The 26,700-nt window shown below is 40.9% G+C and overlaps 1 protein-coding gene across 8 annotated transcripts in view; it reads right to left on the minus strand.

Annotated features, from left to right (window-relative positions):
• prkdc (protein kinase, DNA-activated, catalytic subunit) overlaps positions 1-26,700 on the minus strand; it is a 219,777-nt gene that overhangs the window by 36,039 nt on the left and 157,038 nt on the right. For 5 of the 8 annotated variants that reach the window (XR_013498316.1, XM_078216124.1, XM_078216123.1 and 2 more), the window contains exons 67-76: positions 25,016-25,124; positions 21,812-21,923; positions 19,749-19,935; positions 15,668-15,842; positions 14,476-14,666; positions 14,203-14,383; positions 13,476-13,636; positions 4,799-5,010; positions 1,541-1,628; positions 1,317-1,460 (exon numbers count right to left, since the gene is read on the minus strand). Coding sequence is in view for 7 of the 8 variants with exons in the window: in XM_078216124.1 (XP_078072250.1) it covers positions 1,317-1,460; positions 1,541-1,628; positions 4,799-5,010; positions 13,476-13,636; positions 14,203-14,383; positions 14,476-14,666; positions 15,668-15,842; positions 19,749-19,935; positions 21,812-21,923; positions 25,016-25,124 (1,560 nt within the window). In the remaining variant the exon portion in view is untranslated. Of the gene's footprint in view, positions 1-1,316; positions 1,461-1,540; positions 1,629-4,798; positions 5,011-11,143; positions 11,274-12,208; positions 12,231-13,475; positions 13,637-14,202; positions 14,384-14,475; positions 14,667-14,714; positions 14,776-15,667; positions 15,843-19,748; positions 19,936-21,811; positions 21,924-25,015; positions 25,125-26,700 lie in introns of those variants that run through there. The other 3 variants (XM_078216126.1, XM_078216125.1, XM_078216127.1) reach the window with 3 other exon arrangements.

A 26,700-nucleotide genomic window follows, 5' to 3' on the forward strand; every position in this document is an offset into this window, starting at 1 on the left:
GTATCTGGATGTCTGCTACCATTGGAACCATAGCTAAAAAAAACTTAATACCTTCAGAAAGAGGCAAGAGTAAGAGTGAAAATTGGCAAGGCAGGAGAGAGAGAAATATATTATGATTAATTCCAGAAAACAAAAGGTACTGTTATGATATTGAGAAATTATATCATTCACGGCCAACCAACTGCAAAAGACAGTTGGAAATGTAGTCAGATCTGTTTGCAACCTTTGGAATGTGAATCCCTGCCTGATACAATCTATGTTCTCAGGATATCAACATTTTGACTGAACTTTCTAACCCATCTTATATTTTTATTTTCAACACTATTTGCTGGATGGCTGGGAGCAGGCCAAAATGTTGACGGTCAAAATTATTTTGTCCTCAAACTTTCCTGTCCTCCAGATTGATTTACAGATAGGCAATTTTAAATGTTGCTTCAGCATTTGAACACTAGCCCCGGCAGCAATTGTTGACCAATGTGGGGAGACACAATATCAGATGTAGGGGAAAAAAAATAGAAGCAAAATTATAAATTATTTTGAGTTTGCTGAATTTGAAATGTACTCTTGTGGCATTTGTGTACAGTACACACTTTAATGATCATAGCATGTGGGTGCAAGAATATTACTCAAGTCACAGTGCATTTTATAAGCTACACAAAAAAATTATAAAATATTAAACAATTGAAACAACACTAAATGGACCACAGAAAGAAATTCTTGAAATAACCTTGAATTGTTTAATTCAGACCACATATGTTTATGAAGTCTGTCTCTCACTCCTAAGTTTAACAATCTGCAAGTATTACTTAATTTTGAATAATTGCATTTACATTTTGTAAATTCTTTCATGGGATGAGTGTCACTGGCAAGACCAGTGTTCGTTGCCCATCCCTAATTTCCCTTGAACTGAGTGGCGTGGTAGGCTATTTCAGAGGGCAGTTAAGAGTCAACCACAAGTAGGGCAGGTGGGTAAGGAATGGCAGATCTCCGTCCCTAAAGGACATTAGTGAACCAGATGGGTTTTTAATGATAAGAAACAATAGTTTCACAATCATCATTACCGAGAGTAGCTTTCAATTTCACATTTAATAACTGATTTTAAATTCCACCAGCTCCCATGGTGGGATTTGAACCCACATCATCCCCAGAGCATCAGCCTATACCGCTGGATTATTTATCCAGTGAAATTACCACTACACCACTGACTCCCCTTTTAGAAGCCCCCTTTCCCTAATCAGATCCAATCCCAGAAGTGAAGGAATAGCTTGCAACACTGATCTTTTGGACAAAACATTTATTGATTAACATTCACCAACCTGAGCATATCTTGTTCTGAATGCTCCAATTCCTGGAGATTGGAAAGATGCTAAATTTGAGTACATCTCATCATACATGTTTTTGAGAAGCTTTTTATTTTTCACTTTCATTTCTAGTTGATTCCTGAAATCGTTAACCCAGTCCTGTGAAAGAACAAAATGTTGCTTTGTTGTTGAATTGTATGGCATGAATTATTAAGAAATATCTAAATTCTGAAAATTACCTTAAAGAGCAAGTCTGGATTACTCAGCTGTTCTAAGGAATGAATGAAATTTTCAACTACTCCCTCTTTATTCAGTTTAGTTTTCAACCTGGAGAGAAAAACACAATGTTCATGATCGGATAGGCTAGATTCTATAGATCAACATAAAAGAACTTTTAATACAACTCACATTTACATATCATTTGTTGCATTAAAAAACCAAGGGTGGGAAGCCTGACCAAAGTCATCTAACTTTACCATCTTCACACCTGCAGTAAATCTTACCCTTCACACAAACTCATGCCCACAACTACAGCCACTTACTTGATGCCAAGATTTCTCACTACTTCTTCAATTCCACCTCTTGATTACCAAAAAGACGATAGGTGGTCACTTTCTTGTGCATCTCCCACACATATCTCCCTCCTCTCTGCTAATTCACATGATGCCCAACATCTTTCCCCCAAAAAATAAACTTCTGTACCTTCAACGAATTCACCCTTCAAGTTCCAACTTTTTTTCTTGTAGTTTACCTATGCTATCACAAAACCTTTGCCATTACTGACTTGATCAAATGTTCTCTCACCTCTTCCTTAAATGCCCTGCCAATGTTCTGGTGCAGTTCCCATCTTCGTTCTTTCAAGTAACTTGAGTGCATCTTAGGTACAATTATTTTAACTAAATGTGTGAAAGACTGCTTAGGTACATCCTGTCCACAAAATGCAAGTCAAATACAATCTAACCGATTGTCGCCCTATCAGCCTCCTTCCAGTCGTCAATGAAGTAAAAGTCAGGTTGTCAGACAGCAATTACTCACCAATTACCTGCTTACTAATGATGAATTTTGTTCCACCAGAACCATTCTGCTCCACATCCCATTAAAACCTTGGTCTAAACCATGGTCATAGTGGGGCTGCTCTTGAAATCAAGGCAACATTTGACCAAGAATAGCACCAGAGGTTCTGCTGGAACTACTGGAGTTTTTGGTCTCTTTACCTAAGAAAATATATACTTGGTATAGAGGGAGTGTAGTGAAGGTTTAAAGACTGATTCCTGGAAAGATACGATTGCTATGTGAGGAGAGATTAGGTGGACTGAGCCTGTATTCACTGGAATTTAGAGGGGATCTCATTGAAATGTATAAAATTCTGACAGGACTGGACAAACGGAATACAGGAATAACGCTTTCCATCATTGGGGGTCCAGAACAAGGGGTTCAGGATCTCAGGATACAAGGTAGGCCACTTAAGACTGAGATGAGGAGAAATTTCTTCACTCAGAGGCTGCTGAACCTGTGGAATTCTCTACCATTTAGGCTCTGGAGGCCAAATCACTATATGTACTTAAGAAAGAAATCGATAGATTTATAGAAACTAAAGGCATCAAGGGTTTTGGGGAAGGAGCGGGAGTAAGGCATTGAGACAGAGGATCAAACTGAATGATGGAGCAGGCTCAATAGGACGAATGGCCTAGTCCTGCTCCAATTTTCTATGCTTCTATGTTTAAAAATCATCAATAGAAATAGAGGAGGCAGGGCAGGAGAGAAACTCAGTGGTTAGAGTCATACCAATCACAAAGGAAGATGATTGCGTTTTTTGGAGACCAATGATCCCAGTCCCAGATCATTCCTGTACTATTTCCTCAGGGCATTGTCCTAGACATAGATATCAACAAATGTTTCATTAATAACCTTCCCTCTCAGATTAGGCATGATTGCACTATATTCAGCTATATTAACAATTCATCAGGAAATGAAGCAATCCATACCCATATGTATCAGGACCTGGACAACATCCGGGCTTAGGTGATAAGTAACATTTGCGTCACACAATTGCTGGGCAATGATCATTTCAAACCTGAGAATGTAACAATCTCCCCATGACATTCAATAGATCCCCATCAGCAACATCCTGGAGGTGGGGGCATGTCACCATTGACCAGAGACTCAACTGGACAACCAAATAAATGGCTGGGTTACGAGGGTAGGTCAGTGGCTGGCTATTTTGCTCTAAATTGCCCACTACTTGATGCTTTACAATCTCTCTATCACCCACACAGTGCATGTCAGAAGTATGATGTAATATTCTGCATTTACCTGGTTGGGCGCAGTTGTGCCAACAGCACAAGAAGTTTGACAACATCCAAGATCAATCTGTCCCATTATGAAGCACGTTAGCTACTGCCCTAAACATTTACTCATTCAACCACCAGGGTGCCATGTCTGCAGTTCAATGATAAATAAAATGCACTCTCGCAACACAACAAGGCTTCTTTGGTGGCAGCTGCCAAACCTGCAGCCTCCACCAACTAAATGAACATGGGTAATGGGAACATCACTATTTTTAAGTTCCTGACTTGGACACATATTGTCAATCCTTAATTGTTATTAGATCAATATCCTGGAACTCCCTACCTAAAACAGTCCACCATCACCATGTGGACTGCAGCGGTTCAAGAAAGTGGTTCACCACTATCATGACATGGGAAACTAAAGGGGTGCATCCGGCATTGGCATCAACACCCACATCTTGAGAAGGTTTGTTAAAAATTGTTGCCGAACATTGGTGTCCATCACTATTGCATTCTGTCTGGTGATTTGTTATCCTAAATTGCCCCTTGGCCTCTTAGCAGCTTTCGAGAATGCTGATTAAACAATCCTCTTCTACCATATCTCTTCTAGTGTCCAGCCAATGGGATTGCTCTTTCTAACCGTCAAACCCAAGTCACCACTTTGGATTACCTTCCTGCCCCACCAAGGCACACAGAATTATTACTGCCACTATTCTTCACCTTTCTTATCAATATACTATTGTTCCTGGATATCATCCGTAAGTTTGGATCAGATTGCATATGTCTGCTGATGCCATATCCTATTGTTCCCTTGTTGCACTTCTCGATAACAGGACCTACAAACCCCACATTCAAATCATCACAATATTTGCTTTCACATTCACATCATCCACTTCTGTCCCATTACTGCTGATACCTTTATCCATGCTAAACTCTTCCAATTCACCATTTCTCTCAATAATTATGAAGCTCAAGAAGTATATATTTTTAATTTGTTTCTTCTCAGCCCCCTGTAAAAATTCCTTGGATAATTGTCTATGTTGCAATTGTTGTTAAATGAGATTAGAGACACCATTCTGAGAATTACTCAGATTCATTAGAAACCTCCAAAAAGCATTTTTGCAAATATGAAATGATTTCCTACATTTACAATTTGTAAAGGTCTTTCAGTAAAATAGTGGGTGATTGGACAACAGTATTTCTTTTTACCTCTCAACAAATTCTTTGTTCTTATTCCCACTTGCAGATGATTCAAAGGTATAGTTTTCACTGCTGATCATAAACGGGTACACAATGGCCTGTGGGTAGGAATCTGCAATCTCCTCTATGATGTGGTGTATGACACTAGCTTCCTTTTTGTCAAGTGTAGCCAGCATTTGACTAATCCAACCAATGAACTGCCAGCATGGAATGGAAGACACCTGATGAATGTTCAAGAAGAGTTATTGGAATTTCATATTTTATTGAAAACTAAGCAAATATTTTAATTTTAAAAATTACTTTCAAATCAGTTTTATGATGGAACATTCCACTTGCCAATTTAGGTGACTGGCTTGTCAGCTAGTTATCACAAAGCAAAGCAACTTTATTATAAATAACCTCTGATCAAAACTGGTTCAACTGATATTTGCCTAATATTTAAAATCGGACACTGAAACTGAAGAATTTCATAGAATCCCTACAGTGCGGAAGGAGGCTATCCAGTCCATCGAGTCTGCACCGACTCTCCGATAGAGCATCTTTCCCAGGCCCACTCCCACCCTATTCCCGCAACCCCTTACATTTACCCCGCTCATCCCCCGAACCTACACATCTTGGGACACGAAGGGGCCAATCTATCTATTCTGCACATATTTGGAATTTGCCTCCAATTGCTGTCATTCAGTTCCTCTACCCTGACAACACAATATGGAAGTTTTTTTTGTTTCAAATGAAGTTACAAGTTTTGGTATGGAAAAATTAAACGTTAAAATCATCTTTATTAATTCATCTTCAAACACAACCCCATTTATACAAATAAAGTCATTAGCTCCACGGGCTGACTGAGGTGAGAAATGGAAAATATAGTGTCCCACTGTTGCAGTGGGAGCAGCACATTTTTGGTTGGGCATGAGCAGAAGGGAAAGAACTTGAATCAGTATTGAAGTTTATCTAATCTGGCATGGATACTGGGTACGCAAAACAGAAAATGTTCAACTCCCCAGCACTTAAATCTTCAACTTAATATATTCACAAAGGGATTGTGGTTAACTGGTTCATTTAAGGGCTTCGGTCTTTGAATTATTTTCACTTCAAGTGAAGGAGTGATGAACAAATTCTCACATCTATACATGTCAGCTTCCAGCAACTTTTATAGAAACAGAAAAAGTTAAATTAAACAAATAACTGCAGAATTTCTATACCTGAAAACTCCCTTGCACCCCCCCTCAAAAAAAGTCAATGTTTGTTGCAAACTGTGTGCTGTTGTAGTCAAATAAATGTGTCGTAGGGTGCAGCTATTTGAATCCCAATTGCCACATTTTTGGACAATGACTCTCATAAGGTGAATCTCAAATAGCTGTTGTCCAGATGAAAATAAACCTATTGCATCGTTTATAATTTGTATTTAGGAAGACACTTTCTTAGTGGTGTGTTCTTAATCAGCCTGCTCCTCCTGAAGTCAGTAACTGTGCTGACCTGTTGGTAGAAGGACGTTTTAGTTGTGAGTTCATGACCAATATCATGGTGGCAGCTTACAGACTGACATTCTCCTTGCACTGTATCCAACCAAATCTTCACCTGCTGTTCATTGCATAAGCACTGTCCAAAGTTATTGTGGCCAGTATTCACATCAGTGGAATGGGGGCACAACGGACAGCCAGTTTACAGGGAGAACAGTTAAACACGAGAAAGATAAATGAGTGAGCATGGGACAGTCAGCTGGTCTCCGAAGACCCAGTTTAAAATATAAGAGTGGCAGCTTTCTGGACCTAACTGCAACAATCGGAGTTTTTCAATCTCAAAGGGTGTTGAGAGGTCTTAATTGAAGGTCACATGCTTCCCCACAAGGAGGAAAAAGTTGGTGGGCTAGAGGGAGGGCGTAAGGTGGGAGAAGAGCTCAAGTCACCTATAGGTGTTGATTAAACATTTTAGTGCTTGATTAGCAAGAGCTGGTTTACAGCATTCACTGACAACTGGTTTATGGCACAGGAATACTTCAAAAGGAAAAAGGTTAAAATAAAATCTGATTTCTTTAGCTAGCACCAGATGATTTTTTTTTTCTAATTGGATCAAGTAATGTAGGTATCATTGGCAAGACCAACATTTATTGCTGATTCCTAACTGTCGCAAGAAAGTGGTGGTGAACCACCTTCTTGAACTGCTGCAGTCCATGTGGTATAGGTACACCGTAAGAGTTTTAACAACACCAGGTTAAAGTCCAACAGGTTTATTTGGTAGCAAATACCAAAACCTGTTGGACTTTAACCTGGTGTTGTTAAAACTCATACTGTGTTCACCCCAGTCCAACGCCGGCATCTCCACATCATGTATAGCTACACCCACAGTGCTGTTAAGGAAGGAGTTCCAAGATTTTGAACAAGCGGCAATAAAGGAACAGTGATGTAGTTCCAAGTCAAAATGTTGTGTGGCTTGCAGGGGAACTTGCAGATGGTGCTGCTCCTATGCATCTTCTGCCCTTACCCTTCTAGGTGGTAGATGTTGTAAGGTGCTATTGAAGTTGGTGAGTTGCTGCAGTGTATCTTGCAGTTGATGTGCACTGCTGCCACTGTGCGTTGGTAGAAGAGGGAATGAATATTTAAGGTGGTGGCTGAGGTGCCAATCAAGGGACTGTTATGCTCTGCATAGTCATAGAATCATAGAAACCCTACAGTACAGAAAGAGGCCATTCAGCCCATCGAGTCTGCACCGACCATAATCCCACCCAGGCCCTACCCCCATATTCCTACATATTTACCCACTAATCCCTCTAACCTACACATCTCAGGACACTAAGTGGCAATTTTTAGCATGGCCAATCAACCTAACCCGCACATCTTTGGACTGTGGGAGGAAACCGGAGCACCCGGAGGAAACCCACGCAGACACGAGGAGAATGTGCAAACTCCACACAGACAGTGACCCAAGCCGGGAATCGAACCCAGATCCCTGGAGCTGTGAAGCAGCAGTGCTAACCACTGTGCTACCGTGCCACCCATAGTGTTGACTTTCTTGAATGCTGTTGGAGTTGCAGTCATCCAGGCAAGTGAAGAGTATTTCATCACACATCTGACTTGATGGACAGGTTTTGGGGAATCACGAGGTGAATTACTCACCACAGAATTCCAAGTCTCTGACCTGCTCTTGTACCTGGTCTAGTTAAGTTTCTGTTCATAGAGTTTTACAGCACAAAAAGAGGCCCTTTGGCTCATCGTGTCTGTGCTTCAATTGTAACCCCCCCAGATCATCCCCCACAATAGTGGGGAATTCAGTAATGGTAATGGCATTGAATATCATGGGGAGATAGTTAAATTCTTCCTTGTTAGGGAGGGTCATTGCCTGGTACTTCTTTGTGTTGTGAATATTACTTGTCCCCGATCAGCCTAAGCATGCATGTAGTCCAGGTCAAGCTGCATGGGGACACAGATGGCTTTAATAAGATAACTGGCCAGATTGGATTTGTTCTGCATTATCTGGACAGATCATTCTTGGGCAGGTAGATGCCAGTATTGCAGCTGTACTGGAACTATTTGACTCGGGGAACATTAGTTCTGAAGCAAAAACCCTCAGCATTACATAGAATCCATACATTGCAGAAATAGGCCATTTGGCCCATCGAGTCTACACCGACTCCCTGAAAGAGCATCCCACCTAGGCTCTCCCCTCCAACATTTCCCCATAACCTTGTGCATTTACCATTGCTAATCACGTAACCTACACATCTTTAGACACTAAGGACTAATTTAGTATGGCCAGTCCACCTAACCTGCACATGTTTGGACTGAGAGAGGAAACTGGAACACCCAGAGGAAACCCACCCAGAGACAGGGAGAATGTGCAAACTTCATGCAGTCATCAAAGGCCCATGTTGTAAAGTGAAAGATGGGTAGATTTAACCTGACTAACCTTGACCAGTTTGTAGTAACCCCTGTTAACTCAGGTGCACTACGCGGTGAAGTAGATAAAGGGGGCAAGAGCCAGGTGAAGGTCCAACACAACTTTATTGAACACTATTCAGGAAAAACAATATTCAGTCTGGACTCTTCAGTAAACAGTCTCTAATCTACACTATCTACTTTTGACACATAGTTCTGTGGATCGCCTATTTATAACTAGATGTGACAGAGCTGCAGAGCTTTGATCTGATCAATTAATTGTGGGATCACTTAAGCTCTGTCCATTGTATGCTATCTCCACAGTTTGGCATGCACATTGTCCTATGCTGTAGCTTTACCAGGTGGCATCTCGGCCAAGATTTTTGGATGGTGCAATTTCCCTTCCCACCATCTAAGAGTCAGATGTGAACACATCCCCATCAATACTGACCACCCTGCAGCCATTTAATGCTCCAACCAGCGTTAATTGATTGGAAATGGGGCATCCACCCCTCACTTTGGAGGAATCCCTGCCTCAAGGATCTACCCAACAATCTTACTGCACTGCAACCACAAGCAGTCCCCATAGTCTAAGTTCCAGGAGTGCAAGACCAGAAAAGTCAGGGTCTTAGGATGAGGAGGGGAGGTGAGGCCTGGTTGATGGATGGGCAACATAGTGGAGGTAGTTGGTGGAGCAGGATCACTGAGTTCCCCCTCCCTCTCAATTCCTTCTGGCAGCCTAGAAATTGAGGCTGGGCAGGAAATGGCCCTTAAGTGGTCATTAATTGACACTCTTTGTACTGGACATTGAAATCCTCCCGAGTACATTGTGCTTTTTCTATCCTCAGTGCTTTTTCCAAGTGCTGTATAACATTAAGGAGTACTGAATCGCCAGTTGTAGGTGATGAACAGCAGGGGGTTTTCTTGAGCATGTTTGACCTGGTGCCAGGAGACATCATGGGATTTGGGGTCAACAGTGAGAACTCGCACGGACACTCCCTCCTATCTGCATGATCACTTTTACTGACACCAGTGTTTTATTCCAGATTTATTTAAGTAATTGAATTTAAATAGCACAGATGCGGTGTTGAGGTTTGAACTTCATTAGGGGTTTTTGGCAAAGTCCGATCACCACAGTGATTCTTCAGTTTCAAAGTCACTTTTCAGATCAGTATTACCAGCACCTTGATGTGGATGGAGTTTGCAGCAAGAATCTTGTACCCAAGTGTGTTTGTGTGATTTCTGCTCTCAGCACCTTAGAGGCAAAACCATGGGCCGGCAGAGCCTCCTTCACAAGCAGAGGATGATCCCCAGAGAGCCATCGTTTATTGGTGCCTCACTTGTCCTATGGTCTATAAACGGTGCATGTGCTTCCTATAGAAGAATGAGAACCAGTGTTGTCGATACTGGGCATATCAAGGGAACTGGTTACTCATATGCTGCCTTCTGCAGGATTTAGCACCACGTGGATTTGAAGGGTATCCACTGCCACTGGCAATGAAAGTAACTGCTGCACTCAATTTCTACAGCAGTGGCTCCTTCCATGGCTCCACTGGGGACCTGTGCAGGATCGCACAAGTCTCCACCCACAAATGTATCCAGGAGATGACTGACACTATTTTGCCAAGGCACACAACTTTGTCAATTTTGAAGCGTGCTGGAATTTGCTGAGCTTTCTGCTCTCCCACAGATGCAGGGTGCCAGACTACTCATGTGACTCTGAAATCTTCTTGGCACCAAGCAGTCCAATATGTCAACTGCATAAGCTCCCATTCACTCAGTGTTCAGCTGATCTGCGACCATAACAAATGGATCATACACGTGTGTGCAAGGTACCCTGAAAGTGTCCATGACTTGTGTATACTCAGCAGGTCTCAGATCCCTAACATCTTGGTAGATCCACACAGGTTACAGGGTTGGCTCCTTGGGGACAAGGGCTACCCACAAAGGCTATGCCTGATGACGCCCATGCAGTGGCCTCAAACTCTGTGGAGAGAAGGTATAACAAAGCTCATACTGCAACATGGACTGAGGTGAGCATGCCATTGGGATCCTGACAATGAGGTTCAGGCGCCTCACCAGATCAGGCAGAGTACTCCAGAACACTCCCCAGAGTGTGTCATGCATCATTGTGGCTTGCTACATCCTACATAACTTGGTGATGCAAGGGGGGAGAAGCTAAATGATGAGCAGATGGAAGAGCTGTATGTCTTCTCCAATGAGGAGGAAGCAGAAGGATGAGGGATGCCTCATTGCATCCATGAGGAGATTGATGGGATGCAGTGAGGCCACCTCTAAGGTTACCATCGCAGCTGTGAAACTCTGTCTGGCTGAGAGCAGTTCACTTACATTCTGTGAAGAGTCACATATGGAGGCACCTCTGCGATACAGTGGCCCATGGACGTTATACCTTCCTTTGGCAGGCATCACCTGTTTCTTTCAGTGGAACAAATTCCATTGATTTGTTTATTTTTTCCGGCCCATGGTCTTGAGGTTTCAGCTCCTTGTTTTGCTGGTGTCTCCATCGCATTCTTCTCCCCGTTCCCTCCTGCCCATAAGCAATGATACAGACAGCAAGTTCACCAGGCTCCATTATCCTGATGGTCTCCTCACTGCAGCATCAAGAGAGACGTGAGTGTCAGTATTTGTTTCCTAAGAGCTATTCTTGGTCCAGTCATTGCCTGTGGCTATATCTCAAGGTCCTTTCACATGCTGGAGAGTCCTAACCACCAAATGGATGTGCAGTATTTCATGCGCATGAAGGTTCAGTACAACCCCATCCACCTCCGCCCCACACCACAAGACTGAGTGACAACAGCTTTGGCCACTTCACTGCATTCTGAATTCTCTTCTCAAGCTCAGCATTATCCTCACCTGCACTCCAAAGCTGTGTGGTCCTGTTGAACCATGAGGGCAAATGTGAAATGCTTACATAGCAATAATGCTAGAGGTTCAGAGCACTACCTTCAGTGAGTATTCCATGACCACTTCCTCCAAGGGAATCCTCAGGCTTTCCCAGTCACCTAATGGTTTTGCTGCTCCATAGCACTCAGTTGATTTTGCAGTCTGCATACGAGGGGTTAAAACTAGAGTAGCAATCATTGGCACATGAATTAGTGTTGCCCATAAGTCAGCATAATTGCTTCACTAGTCTGACTCCAAACATGTCAACTGAGTTGATGCCAACCGGTCTCAGCTGTGGCAGTCTGCATTTTTGAACTACTACTACATTTGCTTGGCTGATTTGTTTCCCCACACCACGTTTGTGTGAAACCTTCCACATTCTTTACACACACTGGAGCCCTTTCACTGAGGTTTCCTTCCTTCAGACTCTGCTGTCTTGCCCCTGCGCCACCGCCTCCCCTCCTTCAGTCTGGCTGTCTTGCCTCCCCGAGAACCACACTAAGAGCCAGTCACGAAGAAGCCACTGCGGAAACTTAGCTGTGAAGCCCCTGAATCCAAGGCGCCACCTCCTTGCATTCCTATTGGAGATCCTCATGAGCGTCGTGCTGAACTGTGTGAACTCATCTCTTCAGTTCCCCTTGAAGTTCAGGTCACCGGCTGCATGTCTTTTAAAAGCAGTTGTAAATCACACCATTACCCATTCACGTTGACATGGCATTTAAATTTGACATGTGGGTATGATCTGGCATGTAGCCACAATAACGAGCTGCAAATGCATACTCAGGATGTTCACGAAGTTTGCTGGGGGAGAGGGTGGGAGAGAGAACAATTGTTTCCTGGTTTTACGTTGCTGGGAAATATGCTAGGACCTTCTCGTGATATTTCGCAATTTTGCAACTGAACACGCCTGCCCCGATCGGGCGTGGAAAATCCAGACCCAGGTGCCTGGATTAGTAGAACATGAGCGTACCAACTATGCTATTGTATCTTAAATTACAGCTCTGCTATGCTTTTGTTCTAATGGCATATTTTAATACGGTAGTAAGAAGTAAATGGATTAAAAATTTGCACATTCCCTCACAATGTCCCAGCTATATTCATCACATTAGTTTAGTTTATAATAATGACTTCACTTCGAAAGTACTGCAACTCACTTTAGGATGTACAGGGATATTGAAAGGCACCATATAATTGCAATCTCTTTTTTTCTTTGGGAAGTGAATTAGCATTATATCTAATCATTGGGAGGCATCATCTCCAGGCCTGACCTTGTCTGAACCTGGTATTCAACAGGAGCTGGAACAAGAAGCAGCTACAGCAGAGAATGGCATTTGAATTTCCAGGGCACTTTTTCCCCTTCCAACTCCACGTGTACAGGAGGCACCATTAAATGATTTTATTATATGTAGTCTGGTAATATAGCATATTGACAGTCCAGCACACTCATGGTATCCTTCTATTCACAAAGGAAACTGCATCTCAAAGGAGCCACTGTGGCAACTGTAGGAAAAGTGAAGAAAGCTTAGTCCTGCAGTGCCTTTTGACAGACAACAATAGGCTGTCATTCCAAAGCTGTCCTCTTGACAGTAAAGGAAATGTGTGGTGTAGAAAAAGGAAGAGGAGCAATCATAAAAAAACTTATTCAAACATGAAGAAAATTGTTTGTAAATCAGGCAAGTTAGTCCATATGTTTTGGTGGTTATTTCATTAAATTAATGATAGCCAATCAGTTCCATATACATTGTCGCATATAAAAAACAAACCATGGTTATTTTTGCGGCACAGATTTACTCACTCAGCTGGATGAACAAAAACAGACGATGATACTGTGTAAAAATGCTCATACAGCATGTAAAATCCAGCTGCTGAAGTGTTAACATAAAAGAGCAGTCAGCTCAGCAAGTACATACCCCTCTCGTCATGAGGTCCTGTGTTTCAGCTGGATATAATTCCACAATCTGTAACAATCTAGGGAATTTCAGTCTGGCTTCTCTTGAATTATACTTCAGTGCTTTTAACATATTCTCCACTACACGTGCTGGAAATGTCTGCAGCTCAGAGAAATTCGTAACTGTAAAAAACATCAGTTTCATTATTTAAAAACATCAAAGAACAAGTGCATAATGCAATAACAATGTATTTGGGAGCAACATTACTGAGAACCTGTGAAAGCAGTAACAAATAGTGAAGGAGAAATACATTGTTCCAATGTATAAGCAAGATTCCTGATTAGCATTTGCACATGGAATTACTCTTTTAAAGGCCAGAAGTTGGGTTGTCCATGTGGAAAATGTAAATGGTTTTAAGGTCAGAAAACCATCTGGGGTTAAGGTTATGACCTCAAAGGAAGGGCAAGTCTATCATGCTGCACTTCTTTTGCAATGGGCCTACCAGAAAATCCAGATATTTACAAGAGAGGTTGGAAGAGGCAAGAAAACTGTTGAAACAAAAGATGCAGGAAATTAGACTAGACTTACAGAGAAGAAAATGGAAAGATTTATTTTCAGGAAAGGAAGGCAAGCAAAAAAGGAAATTTGTGACACAACTGGTCCCAGTCACTATGGTACCATATATTAAACTCCAATAGCTCCATATTGTATAAATGCACAATACAAGCAATTTACAGAAAAATCTTACAGTTTTCACTTTCTTCCTCCTCACGCAGACATTTGTCACAGAAATTTGCCAAATTCATGTAGGCCTTAATCACTCCCACTGCATCAACATGTTCTTCAGAAAGAGACTGCAGTTCTTCTTCAACCTTTTTAACAGCACTTTGCAGATATTCGTGAGCTTTTCTGTATAACCCAATCGAAACCTAAGCAACAACAAAATAAAGAGCAGTTACAAAAGTTTTTAAAATTGCCTGGATTTATGCATCCTTCATTGGTTATGATTTTTTTTTCCTACCTGCACTGTATCATCACTGGTAGCTCCAGAAAGTTCGATAACATTTCTTGCTCGATCCGCCTCAATAAGCTGAAGAATTGATGGGTCTTTATTCAGAGCATTAGCCATAATCTGGTAGGTTGTACCAAGCAATGTGTTCTGGTCTCTGAGGGCATGTTGTTGTGTATTTAGAGTATCCACCTCAGCTTCAACTGTAAGATAAGAGCTCTCTTCAAGACAGCAGCGTTTAAATCCTCATCAACCTTTTATTTCTGAAGAGATTTTGGTGCCTTTTTGTCAGTTATTCTGTATACTGCAGACCTTAAATGACAGGGTATCAATTCATTCCTCAAACTTAAAAGAATAATTTTAAAGCTTTGAAGACTGTTCTTTTAGATCACTGCTATTTATTTTTTAAAACTGTAATGATTAATAATTATTTACTGATTTGTATTTTTCTCTTCCATCTTTCTCCAGTTTGTCTTTCGTAAGCTGACATAAAATCATAGGATTTAGGAGGAGTAGGCGATTCAGCCCTTCGAGCCTACTTCATCATTCAATAAGATCATGGCTAATTGGTTGAGGAGGTTTTTCTAAGTCTTCTACAGTCAAGGCAGACACAAAATACATGTTCAATGCCTCCACATCTCTTTGTTTTCTATTATCAATTCACCACACTCACTCTCTAGAGAACCAACACTATACTTTTCCGACTAAAATACTTGGAGAAACTCTTGCTATCTGTTTTTATATTACTAGCTACCTTTCTCTCATTCTTATAAGCAGATTGGTTCTCAGACCTCTGATGCTTTTGATTCGGCTGGTGATTCGTGAGTGATGCCACATGTTATAGGACAATCCATCTTTCTAAACTGCTTCTTTGCTAGCAGAGAATTGGGCTGTTATTTCCATTTGCTGACACAACTGCAGTCAGGAGCTCGCCCCATGAAAGGTGCATCACTCAACATCCGAAACCTTTTGCTATGTATTAAAGCTATGCCAGAAGAATGTTCTTTATCTAAAAACTCTAAATGACAATATTTGCTTTAGTACAAATTTATGCTGGTTTTCTAAAAGAGAACCCATTTTAAAAGCCAGTGCCTTCAGAAAATGTTACAAACATACAGAGAAGCTGTCAGAAAACCATTTTAAAAAATAAGGAATCTATTATTTTTAGTTACTACATTATCATGATAAACCTATCAGCCATTACCCAGCAAGGGGATGGTCTTCATCACCGTCACGATCTGCTCTGCTCTCTCCAGACTCCGACAGCGCTTGTGACTGAATCGGCTATAACTTTGTATCCATCTCACTCTCCAGTCATTTCTAACCTTGGACTCTTTGTGAAGTTCTTTCAGCAGCTTTGTCGACACTGAAAAGTTGTTCTGAAATAAGGGAAAGAATTAACTTTCTGGGGAAAAAAGTTACAACATTATGAAAATAAAGTATTTGTATTTATATTAATGAACATAAAAATAATTTGAAAAATGAATAATTTCTCATTGAAGATGCAGGTTTAACACAGACATTTTGAGTTAGCCTCCGTTGTAATTTATTTTAAATTTAATTGGGTGACATGATATACTTCAGCCATAAAATGGAAAACTTCCAGCATTGTAATTTAGCATACTGTAATCTTACACAACAGATGCACAAATGCTGTAACTAGAGTTTCTGCTTTAAAAAAATTATTTCCCTCCACTCCTGATTACTTCTTTTTTGCTTCACCTCATGCTACCTTGCCCAAGTGATCATTATTCCTGTATAACCTTCAGCAGTGACTGCTGGCTTCCTACTTAACTGAAAAACATTACTTGACATCAGAGGTGTATCTTTGCAGCAGGGGACAGTGCTTAGCCATCAGAAGCTGGAATCCTGGCTACAAATGCATCTTATAGTCATGGCCGAGTTTGGTCTTGATCTGTCTCAAGACTAAATACTCTGATTAAATATGTGGGACTTCAATATCCCTGTCAATATGTCTCTATGAATAATTTAAAACATAAGAAATAGTAACATCTCCTTCTGCCCTCCAAACGTGCTCCACCATTAAGATCATCTACCTCAATTTCACTTTCCCACATATCCCTCAATTCCCCAAAATCTATCAATCTTTGCTTTGAATATACTCATCAACTGAGAATCTACAGATTCTCCGAGGGACAGAATTCTGAAGATTCATAACCATTCAAACCATTCTCCTCATTTCTTTCCAAACTGTTTGACCCCTTATTCTATGATTGTGACCCTCCCACTAATTTTCAACTTCCCAGCCAGGATAAATATTTTTAAAAATTCATTCTTGGGACATAGGCGTCGCTGGCTGGGCCCAGCATTTATTGCCCATCCCTAGTTGCCCTTGAAGGGTAGTTAAGAGTCAACCACATTGCTGTGGCTCTGGAGTCACATGTAGGCCAGACCAGGTAAGGACGGCAAATTTCCTTCCCTAAAGGGCATAAGTGAACTAGATGGGTTTTTCCAACAGTCAGCAATGGTTTCACGGTCATCGGTAGATTCTGAACTCCAGATTTATTTTTAATTGAATTCAAATTCCACGATCAGGATTCGAACCGATTTCTTTCAGCATCTACTCTATCAAGGCCCTTAAGAATTGTAATTGTTTCAATTGGATCACATCTCATTCTTCTAAAATCTAGGGAATATTAAGTTTATTTTATCCAATCTTTCCTCAAAGGATAACTGCCTCATCCCAAGGATCAATCTAACATTCCTTTGTTGCAATTCATCTAAGGCAAGTTCATCCTCAGCTAAGGAGACCAAACAGTGCTCCAGGTGTGGTCTTACGCATATCCTAAACTGCAGTAAAACTCCTTCGTTCTCATATATCAGTCCCTTTATTATAGGCTAAAATACTATTTGAAAATTTATTGCTTGCTGTATCACCATATTAACTTTGTGATACGTGTACAATGACACCCAGGTCCCTCTGAATAGCAACGTTTCTCTCACACCATCTTTTTTCTACTTTTTCTTTCAACATAGATAACTTCACACTTCCCCACATTATGTTCCATTCTACAAAGAAATAGGATAAATTAATAACCTCTCATAGTGAAGGCACCCCTAGATAAGTGATCATCACATGATTGAAGTTTACATTCAGTTTGAGAGAGAGAAAAGTGTGTCCAAGTCCAGACAGAAAGCAGGAAACTACAAGCCACTTAGCTTAATAACTGTCATAGGGAAAATGTTAGAAGCCATTATTAAAGATGCAGCAGGGCACTTGGAAAAGTATAAGGCATCAGGCAGAGTCAACATATTTTGGTGAAAGGGAAACATGTTTAACGATTTACTGGAATTCTTTGAAGGAGACACGTGCTGTGGATAAAGAGGAATCAACTTGCTATATTTAGATTTCCAGAAGGCATTTGATAAGGTGCCTCAAAGGTTATTGTGGAAAGCTCATGGTATAGGGGCAACATACAATAAAAGATTAGCCAGCTAACAGAATGGCACTGTGACACAGTGATTAGCACTGCTGCCTCACAGAGCCAGGGACACGGTTTAATTCTGGCCTTGGGTGACTGCCGGTGTGGAGTTTGCACATTCTCCATGCCTGCATGGGTTTCCTGCGGGTGCTCCAGTTTCCTCCCACAGTCCAAAGATGAGCTGGTTAGGTGGATGGGCCACGCTAAATGCATGAGGTTATGGGGATAGTGCGGAGTGGAGGCACCCGGGTGGGATACTCTTTTGGAAAATCAGTACAGGCTCAATGGGTCAAATGGTCTCTTTCAGCACTGTAGGGATTCTATGGTTCTATGGAAACAGAGTTGGCAAAAATGGGTATTTTTCTGCTTGGCAAAATGTGACAAGTGGTGTGTCACAAGGATCAATGCTGGGGCCTCAACCTTTTACAATTAATACAAATGACATGGACGAAGGGATTGAAGAAACAGTTGCTAAATTTGTGGATGAGGTTGGAAAGTAAATTGCAAAGATCATGCAAGGAGACTACAAAGGGACATAGATAGGTTAAGTGAGTGAGCAAAGATCTGGAAAATAGAGTGTAATATAGGCGAAGTGAAATTCTCCATTTGGGCAGGAAGAATAAAAAAGTTTATCATCTAAATGGTGAAAGATTGTAGACATCTGAGATGCAGAAGGATCTGGGTGTCCTAGTGCATGAATCACAAAAGGCTAATATAGATATACATAGTATACAGTATCCCGCTGGTGGCGGGATGTCAATTAGACTCAATAATGAGGCAGTTGAAAGACAATTATCCCTTATCCTACTGGAATTTAATGCTGGCACGGGGATATAGTGGGACTCTCATGGCCTTGTTCATGGCTCCTGAAGACCACCCAAAAAAAACCCTGTTGTGTTCACCTGAGGCCTAGTAGGAGGGATCCCTCATTAAAAGCTACTCAGTGGCTGAAGAAGGGATCTAGCATCTGGAAAGGGAAGCTACTAAAATTCATCCCACACTTTCATTGGGAAGGGGGAGCTACTGAAAGCCACCCCCCAATTTGTACCTGACCACCTCTCATGCTGGAAACCTCCGTGCTCGCGACTTGCATCCCACCCTAGTCACCTGTAACCAGGGATCCAGCAACATGCTGAAAGCTTCCAGGCACTACTGGCAGCAGCCACTGTTCCTGGCAGCAGTACAGGCAATAGAAAGCTGTCTGCTTCTGAATGGTTGGTAACTCTTCTAGGGTGTGATTTCTACCCTCCAGTGGCCTTAATTGCATGGGAAACCCGATCTTGACCAGTTAAGTGCCTGATTGCACTTAAATTGTGCAGGGCTCCCAGACAGAAGTGATGAAAAACTCCAGCAGATTCAATCGATAGGGGGCAGGAGGGCAGTTGCGAGGGAACCTGCCATTGCAGGAATTAATTTCTGCCTGAGGTGTTTGTTTAATGTCTCTTATTGCCTATTATATTTCTCCCTCATGTTTACTTTCATGAATCTCTTCCTATTTACACACGTAGGAAAGCTTTGACATCTGTTTAATGTTTCCTGCTAGTTTTCTCTCATCTCTTTTCTCTTTCATCATCAATTTCTTGGCCATCCTTTGCTAATTGTAAAGTTTTACCAATCCTCACTCATTACTACTCTTTTGGACAATATTATGGGGAAACAATTTGATTCTCTGGGGGCAGTCAGCATCAGAGGCTGCCACCAGCACGATGTCCAGCAATGATATCAATGGACAAACTCATACTGATAGCAATTCATGGTGCTTTCTGTCCTGGAGAATCACAGATCACGTTTTTATGCTTACTGCATTTAATCAACACATGGCAGTGACATTTTGTTGTGTACCTGTTTGCTCGCACTTTCTGACATTTTTAACTTCATGTTAAATTTACAGCTTCTTATGAGCATGTTGACATCTTCCTCTGCTTTGTAAACATCCATTTTAGCATCAGCTCCTTCATCATCCACTTCCATACTATCATCAGCCTGAGCAAGTGAAAGTCGCTCCTTAATCTTGTCAAGGAAGAAACAGCTGTGATGTAGAAGATAAAGAAATCAGGAACGAGAATTTTAATAGAGGCAGTTTGATCATCTGTGGCATTAGTTGAAGATTAAAAATTTAGTGAAGTCTTGCTGTTTGCGACTTCTTTCATGAATTTGTTCAACTATTGCAGGCCCAGTTCACATTGTCTCAGTTTTAAAAATTAAAAATAGAAGCCATGTTTAAAATACTGAAAAAAGAAAAGCGCCTAATTAAAGTGAAAAAAGGTGTATTCCCTGCAGTAGAAAGTGTGCACTACATGTGGATCATCAGAAATTGTTTTCATGTGGATGTTCCCCATTGCTGCAATTTAATTCCTGATCACAGTCCATCTCCACTCTCAAGTAAAGTACTGCAAGTGTGACAAACTTTACATTTTTCTTGTTTTTTGCTTTTATTAAACAATTTCTCCAGTAAATTTATCTTTAAATTTATTAAAAACATAACTAAAGGATCAAAGGCAATAAATTTCTCCGAACATCTGTGGCAACATAAAATTTTAGAATGGCTACTTACTATCTAATTGATTCCCATTAAAAAGTATGTTTGTCGATCACTATTATTTGCAGGAATGTAAACTCCATGAATGGCAAACTTTATAAACTAAAGTTAGGAGTGACTGATACCAGACATATTGGGCTGAGTAACACCCGATCAGATCAGTATTGGGTGAGACACGGCATACAGATAAGGTTTCATTGGCATGAAGTTGTTCAGGGCAGATAGAGCTGGTTAGATAGATTATGGGCAAGATATGACTTCATGTTCAGAGGTGAAGGCAAATGAGAGGCAAAGTAAATCAAACTAGCTGCACATAATTAAACAAAACAATTACACATTTAGAATAAGGTGAAACATTATGTAAAAAAAACTCTTAAAAGCTTTACATTTTGCATGATCTTGTGAAAACCTGATTGTTCCACGATGTAAAGAAAAGGGCCAAAGAGCAATGGTGCAAGCTTAATACAAACACATTTTCAGCAGATAAGCAGATTCACTCTTGGCAAACTATATCAAATGAAACTAAGGATTTTTGTCAGCAATTTTCAGATACAGGAAAGATAGCCAGTGATTAAATTACTGGACTGGTAATCTAGAGGACTTGAACAAAGTTCCAGAGACACTAGTGAAAATTCCACTAGAGCAGCTGGGGAATTTAAATTCAGATAATTGAAAAAATCCAGAATAAAAAGCTAGTCTCAGTAATGGTTACCATGAAACCCATCTGGTTTACTATTATCCTTTAGGGAAGGAAATATGCCATTCTTATTCGGTTTGGCCCACTTGAGTCCAGCCCGACACCAATGCAGTAAATTCTTAACTTCCTCTGAAATGATCTGGAAAACCATTCAGTTTCATCAAACAGCTACTAAAAAGCCAAATACTAATAAAATAGATTGACCACCATCATGGACCCAAGCACTAGATATGACAAAATCATATCAGAACCCAAACTCTGCAAATTTCTCCTAACATCTGTGGCAAAATTAGGAGAGCTGTCCCACAGACCAGTTAAGCAACAGCTGACAATCATGCTCTCCTGCATCACCATTCCTGGATATATTCTGCACCATTAGTAGGATGGAGGAATCAGGATTGGGCACATTGTGGTATACATCTGGGTAGGGAGTGGCTCTGGGAGTCCTCAATGTTGGCTCTGGACTCCAAGAAGTTAGGGTCATCATACAAGAATCAGAATCACAGAATAGATATAGATAAGGAATATCATTCAATGAATCCTTTAGTAGTTCCAAAAACCTATTTCAAAACTTATTGTTAATATAAGGAATTATTACAGTACTACTTAACATCCATTTCAAATAATTTATTTGCTGCAAATATGGACAAGATTATTCAGGCACCATACCGGTTTGTGATTATGTCATCCCACACACTCATAGGATCCAGCTTTAAGTCCGGGTACCGGCCTGTCCAAGTTCTTATTAGTTTTCGGAGTGGCACATCAGAGGTTAAATTAACTGCAAAACACCAAGAATAATCCACAAATCAAGATTGGGTTGTGAAAGTCTTGCTCAGAAATCAAATTAATATAATGTATAATAATAATGCTGTTTATCTAGCTAAAGGTTCTGTCCATAAATTTTACTCCTGTCACATGTATATCAACATCTGTAACTGGATTCTGTATGTAAACATTTTGTAATCAGAAGGCCATATGCAAACATTTAGCATCCATTGTGGTTTGCTGTTGGATCACTTAATTCAAAATGCTTTTTGAAAAAAAATCTCAACATGAAAAACCAAAAGCATGCTCACTGTATAAAATAAGACATCAGATCAAAAAATGGTTTTACTATGTTCATACATTCTTATCAATTGCCTCCTTTTACGATCACACCCAACCCTTTGCTTTTTGATGGAGCCTAAGCACATAAAGGTGCGACTGCCAAAGAAAGTTGGAGCAAAGAGGTTTTGTATAAGAGGCAGGAGTCATACGGACAGGGGGGCTGGGGTGGGGGAGTGCAGCTCTGGACAAGCAGATCTTGGTGCAATTATTGAATTTCGGCAAAAGGTGAGGATGGCCAGAAGAGCATCGCAATAGTCAAGATGGAGGTTACAGATGTATGGATGAGGTGAGAGGTAGCAGGCAGTGTTGCTGTAATACTTATGATGGCAAGGTAATGGGTTTGGAAGCTCAGTTTAGATGGAAGAAATTTCAGTTCATTGAAGAATGTATGTTGAAGACAGACAATGGAGGGATTGACAGAGGTGGCAGATGGGTAGAGTTGGTTGTCAGCAGCGTACAGATGAAAGCTGACCCCAGGTGATATTATCAGTTCCTCTTTTTTTCTAATTGTCAGTAATGTTTGATGATTCTTGCATGAAATGTTCTGCCACTTATTTCCTATTTGTTCAGTAATATTTCAAGTAATTGTTATTTAACAAACCAAGTTTGTTGTGATAAACATGAAGTTAACACTGCAGTTGTGACAATTAAGTCACATTTTTGACATGTGAATGACATATGCTACATGTTGATCTTCCATTTTACACAGATATCAACAGACTTTTCTCTCATCAAATATAGACAAAATGAAAGGTCCTGAGACTATCTACAGTAACATCTCAAGAGCAAATAGAAATAAATCTCAAGGTTATCTGATCCAGATTGAAATATGGTGTCTGACATTACTTACTCTGCAATGAGAGAAGTCATAAATATTTGTGTTATCTTGCTCACAAGTCCTTGGTTTTAGTCTTAAAGAGGGCAAGGACTCCATAAAACAATTTAATTTTGTTTCGGACATGGATTAGACCCACAAGGTCATTGGCTAAGTATTATGATGCATTTTAATATGATTCAAACCATTTTGCATCTATTAAGTAAATACACCCATTTAAAATAAAGATTTAGGAATAGGAGTAGACCATTCAGCCTGTTGAGCCTGCTCCACCATTTAAAATGATTATAGTTGATCAGACACTAATGCCTTTTACACCCACTATCCCCATAACTCTTTACATTATTGTTCAGCAGAAATAAATATCAGCTTTAAATATATTCAATAATTGAGCTTCTATGGCCTCTTGGTCCTAAGTGGCATGCACCTTATTTTGAAATTGTTCCCCTCCCCCCACCGTCGCCCCAGTTCTCGACTCCCAAACCAAAGGAAACATCTTACCTGCATCTATCCTGTCTATTCCTTTAAGTATTTTGTAGGTTTCAATGAACTCACCTCTCATTCTTCAAAATTCTAGCGAATACGTGCCCAGTTTGCCCAATCTCTCTTCATAAGAGTGCCACCATCCCCAGAATAAGTCTGGTGAACCTTTGTTGAACTCCCTCTATGGCAATAATATCCTTCCTGGGGTAAGGGGACCAGAACTGCACACAGAAATCCAGTTGCGGGGTAATCAAGCTTCTATACAACTAACCAAGATCTCACTACTCCTGTATTCAAATCCTCTTGGATGAAGACTAACATTCCATTAGCCTTCCTAATAGCTCGCTGCACTTGCATGTTTGCCTTCAGTGACTTAAGGACATGTACACCCAGGTCTCTTTGTATATCTATACTTTCTAATTTCTTACCATTTAAGTAAGCCCACTCACGGGGCGATTTTACCATCGTGTTGTGCCCGTTTTGAGGTCCCCTGAAGCCGAGGGTAAGGGGCAGTGTGCCCCTTGGGTAATGCCAGATTGGGTATTGCCTGGGCAATACTCATTGGGCACCTGGGCAATGCCCATTGGGACGGAGCCCGCTACCACTCTGCAGGGATCATGTGGCGGGGGGGGGGGGGGGGGGGGGAGAGGAGGCCCTCTGCCACGATTAGTGGTTGGGGGGGGTGATCAGGGAGAGGGGGTCCGCAATCATTCTGGGCGGCAGGGGGGGTGGGGGGCGGTGGCTGCAACTCGGGCCACAGGCCCCCGTGATTGCAGGGGGTGAGAACTGCTTCAGGCAGCTTGCAATAGCGGGTCTGACAGCTCTCTGTCTGTCAGACCCCTGTAACTGCTAATGCACATGTGCAGCATCAGAAGCTGCACATGTGCACTACCTCCCTCTGCAGTCTTTCGGGCATGTTAAGCTCCGCCCACCCATTTCTGTAACGCAAATCTGACGTGCTCAAAATTTTGCAGGCAGAGTGCATATGGGGGGGGGGGAGCTAGAAACAGGCCTTAAAGTCAGATCTGAAACTCCCAGTTTCAAGTCCGCCCAGCACTTAGAATAAAAATGGTAAAATCGCCCCCACTCAGTCTGTCCAAATCCTCCTGTAGCCGCTTTACATCTTCCTCACAACACAAATTCTCACCTAGCTTTGTATCGTCTGAGATCTTGGAAATATTACATTTGGTCCCCACATCCAAATCATTGATATATATATATGGTGAATAGGTGGAGCCCAAGAACTGACCCTTGTGGTACCCCACTAGCTACAGCCTGCCAAATTCTTCTCCATTAGGTGCTTTTTGGTTTATAGTGTGTTGTATTATTAAAGCATATAAACAGATTGCTTCTGGTCAGTGACAAGCTTTCCTCTGGAACATGAACAAGAAGTTGCGTGACACACCAGCCTTCAGTTACTAATTCAATAAAATGCAGGAACCTACATCCTTTCGTGATGAAACAGAGAAAATCCTGGATCTCTGTTAGAGTTTGAAGAGATTGCAACTTGGTAAGTCGACTCCTCTGTAACAGCGTGTCAATGCTGGAATAATTCTAAGGAAAACAAGAACATGTTTTTATAAACGAATAGCATTTGTTATTGATACAAGGGCAACACATGCATTCTTAGAACATTCGGCTGATTCCCTGTTTTCTCTCTCCCTCCTTTCTTGAATAGCAGTATTAAGTTTTCTAAATGCCAATCTGCTGGGTCGGTTCTAGAATCTGGGGAATATTGGAAAAACGTAACTGGTGCATCCAGCATCTCTGCCACTATCTCTTTTAGAAATATAGGATGAAGGCCATCAGATTCCTGGAATTTGTTGTTTGTTCAGTCCCTTAAGTTTCTCTAATAAGGTTTCTTGATAGCCCCTTGGTTAAACTCTGGTATGTATATATTTTGTCTCTTCTACTGTGAATTTAGACACACAATATATGTTCAATGTCTCTGCCATTTCCTCATTCCCAATGATAATTTCTTCAGTCTCTGCTTCTTAGGGACCAACCTTTACTTTAGACGTTCTGTATTTTATATACTTACAAAAGATTTCCTGGCTAGTTTACTATTCTATTTTTCCCTTTTTAATTAACTTTTTGGTTACTAAAATATTCCTAATCTTTGAAATATAATAAGCTTTTTCTTTTAATCTATTATCTTTAACTTCCCTAGTAAGCCAGAAATGAAACTTGCTAAGTTATTGGAACATATTTTTCTTGCAGGTTTTGAATAATTTTGTTTAATATTTCTCATTGTTTATTTACCACCAACTCCTTTAGTGTATTTACCCTGTGAATCTTAGCAAGCTCTCCCCTCATATGTAATTGGCTTTAAATTTCTTGTTTTGAACTCCAGTATGTTGCTCTCTAACTTAATATGGAACTCAACTAGATTAAGATCACCTTTTCTCTCAGTGGAGCTTTTACTTTGAGATTACTAATTACCTTGCCCATTGCACAATACTAGACCTAAAATCGCTCTGTCCCTGGTTGGTTCCTGAACATATTGCTCAAGGAAGCGATCATAAATGCATTCTAAAACTTATCTTCTAGACTACCTTTGTGCATTTGATTTGTCTAGGCATTTGATAAGGTGCCACATCAAAGGTTCCTGCGTAAAATAAAAGCTCATGGTGTAGGGGGTAACATATTGGCAAGGATTGAAGATCAGCTAGCTAACAGGAAACAGAGTTGGAATAAATGGGTCTTTTTCTAGTTGGCTGCATTTAATGAGTGGTATGGCACAGGGATCAGTGCTGGGGCCTCAACTTTTTACAATTTGTTTAAATGACTTGGATGAAGGGACTGCCGGTATGGTTGCTAAATTTGCTGACGACATAAAGAAAGGTAGAAAAGTAACTTGTGAAGAGGATGTAAGGAGGCTACAAAAAGACATAGATAGGTTGAGTGGGAAAAGATCTGGCACATAATGTGGGCAAATGTGAAATTGTCCATTTTGGCAGAAACAATAAAACAGCTCATTATCTAAATGGTGAGAGATTGCAGAGCTCTTAAGTTGCAGAGGGATCATAGAATCAGAATCCCTACAATGCAGACGGCGACCATTGGACCCATGGAGCCTGTTCCGACAATAATCCCACCCAGGCCCTATCCCCATAAACTGGCATATATA

This window comes from Mustelus asterias, chromosome 7 (assembly GCF_964213995.1).
Source record: "Mustelus asterias chromosome 7, sMusAst1.hap1.1, whole genome shotgun sequence".
Lineage (NCBI taxonomy): Eukaryota > Metazoa > Chordata > Chondrichthyes > Carcharhiniformes > Triakidae > Mustelus > Mustelus asterias.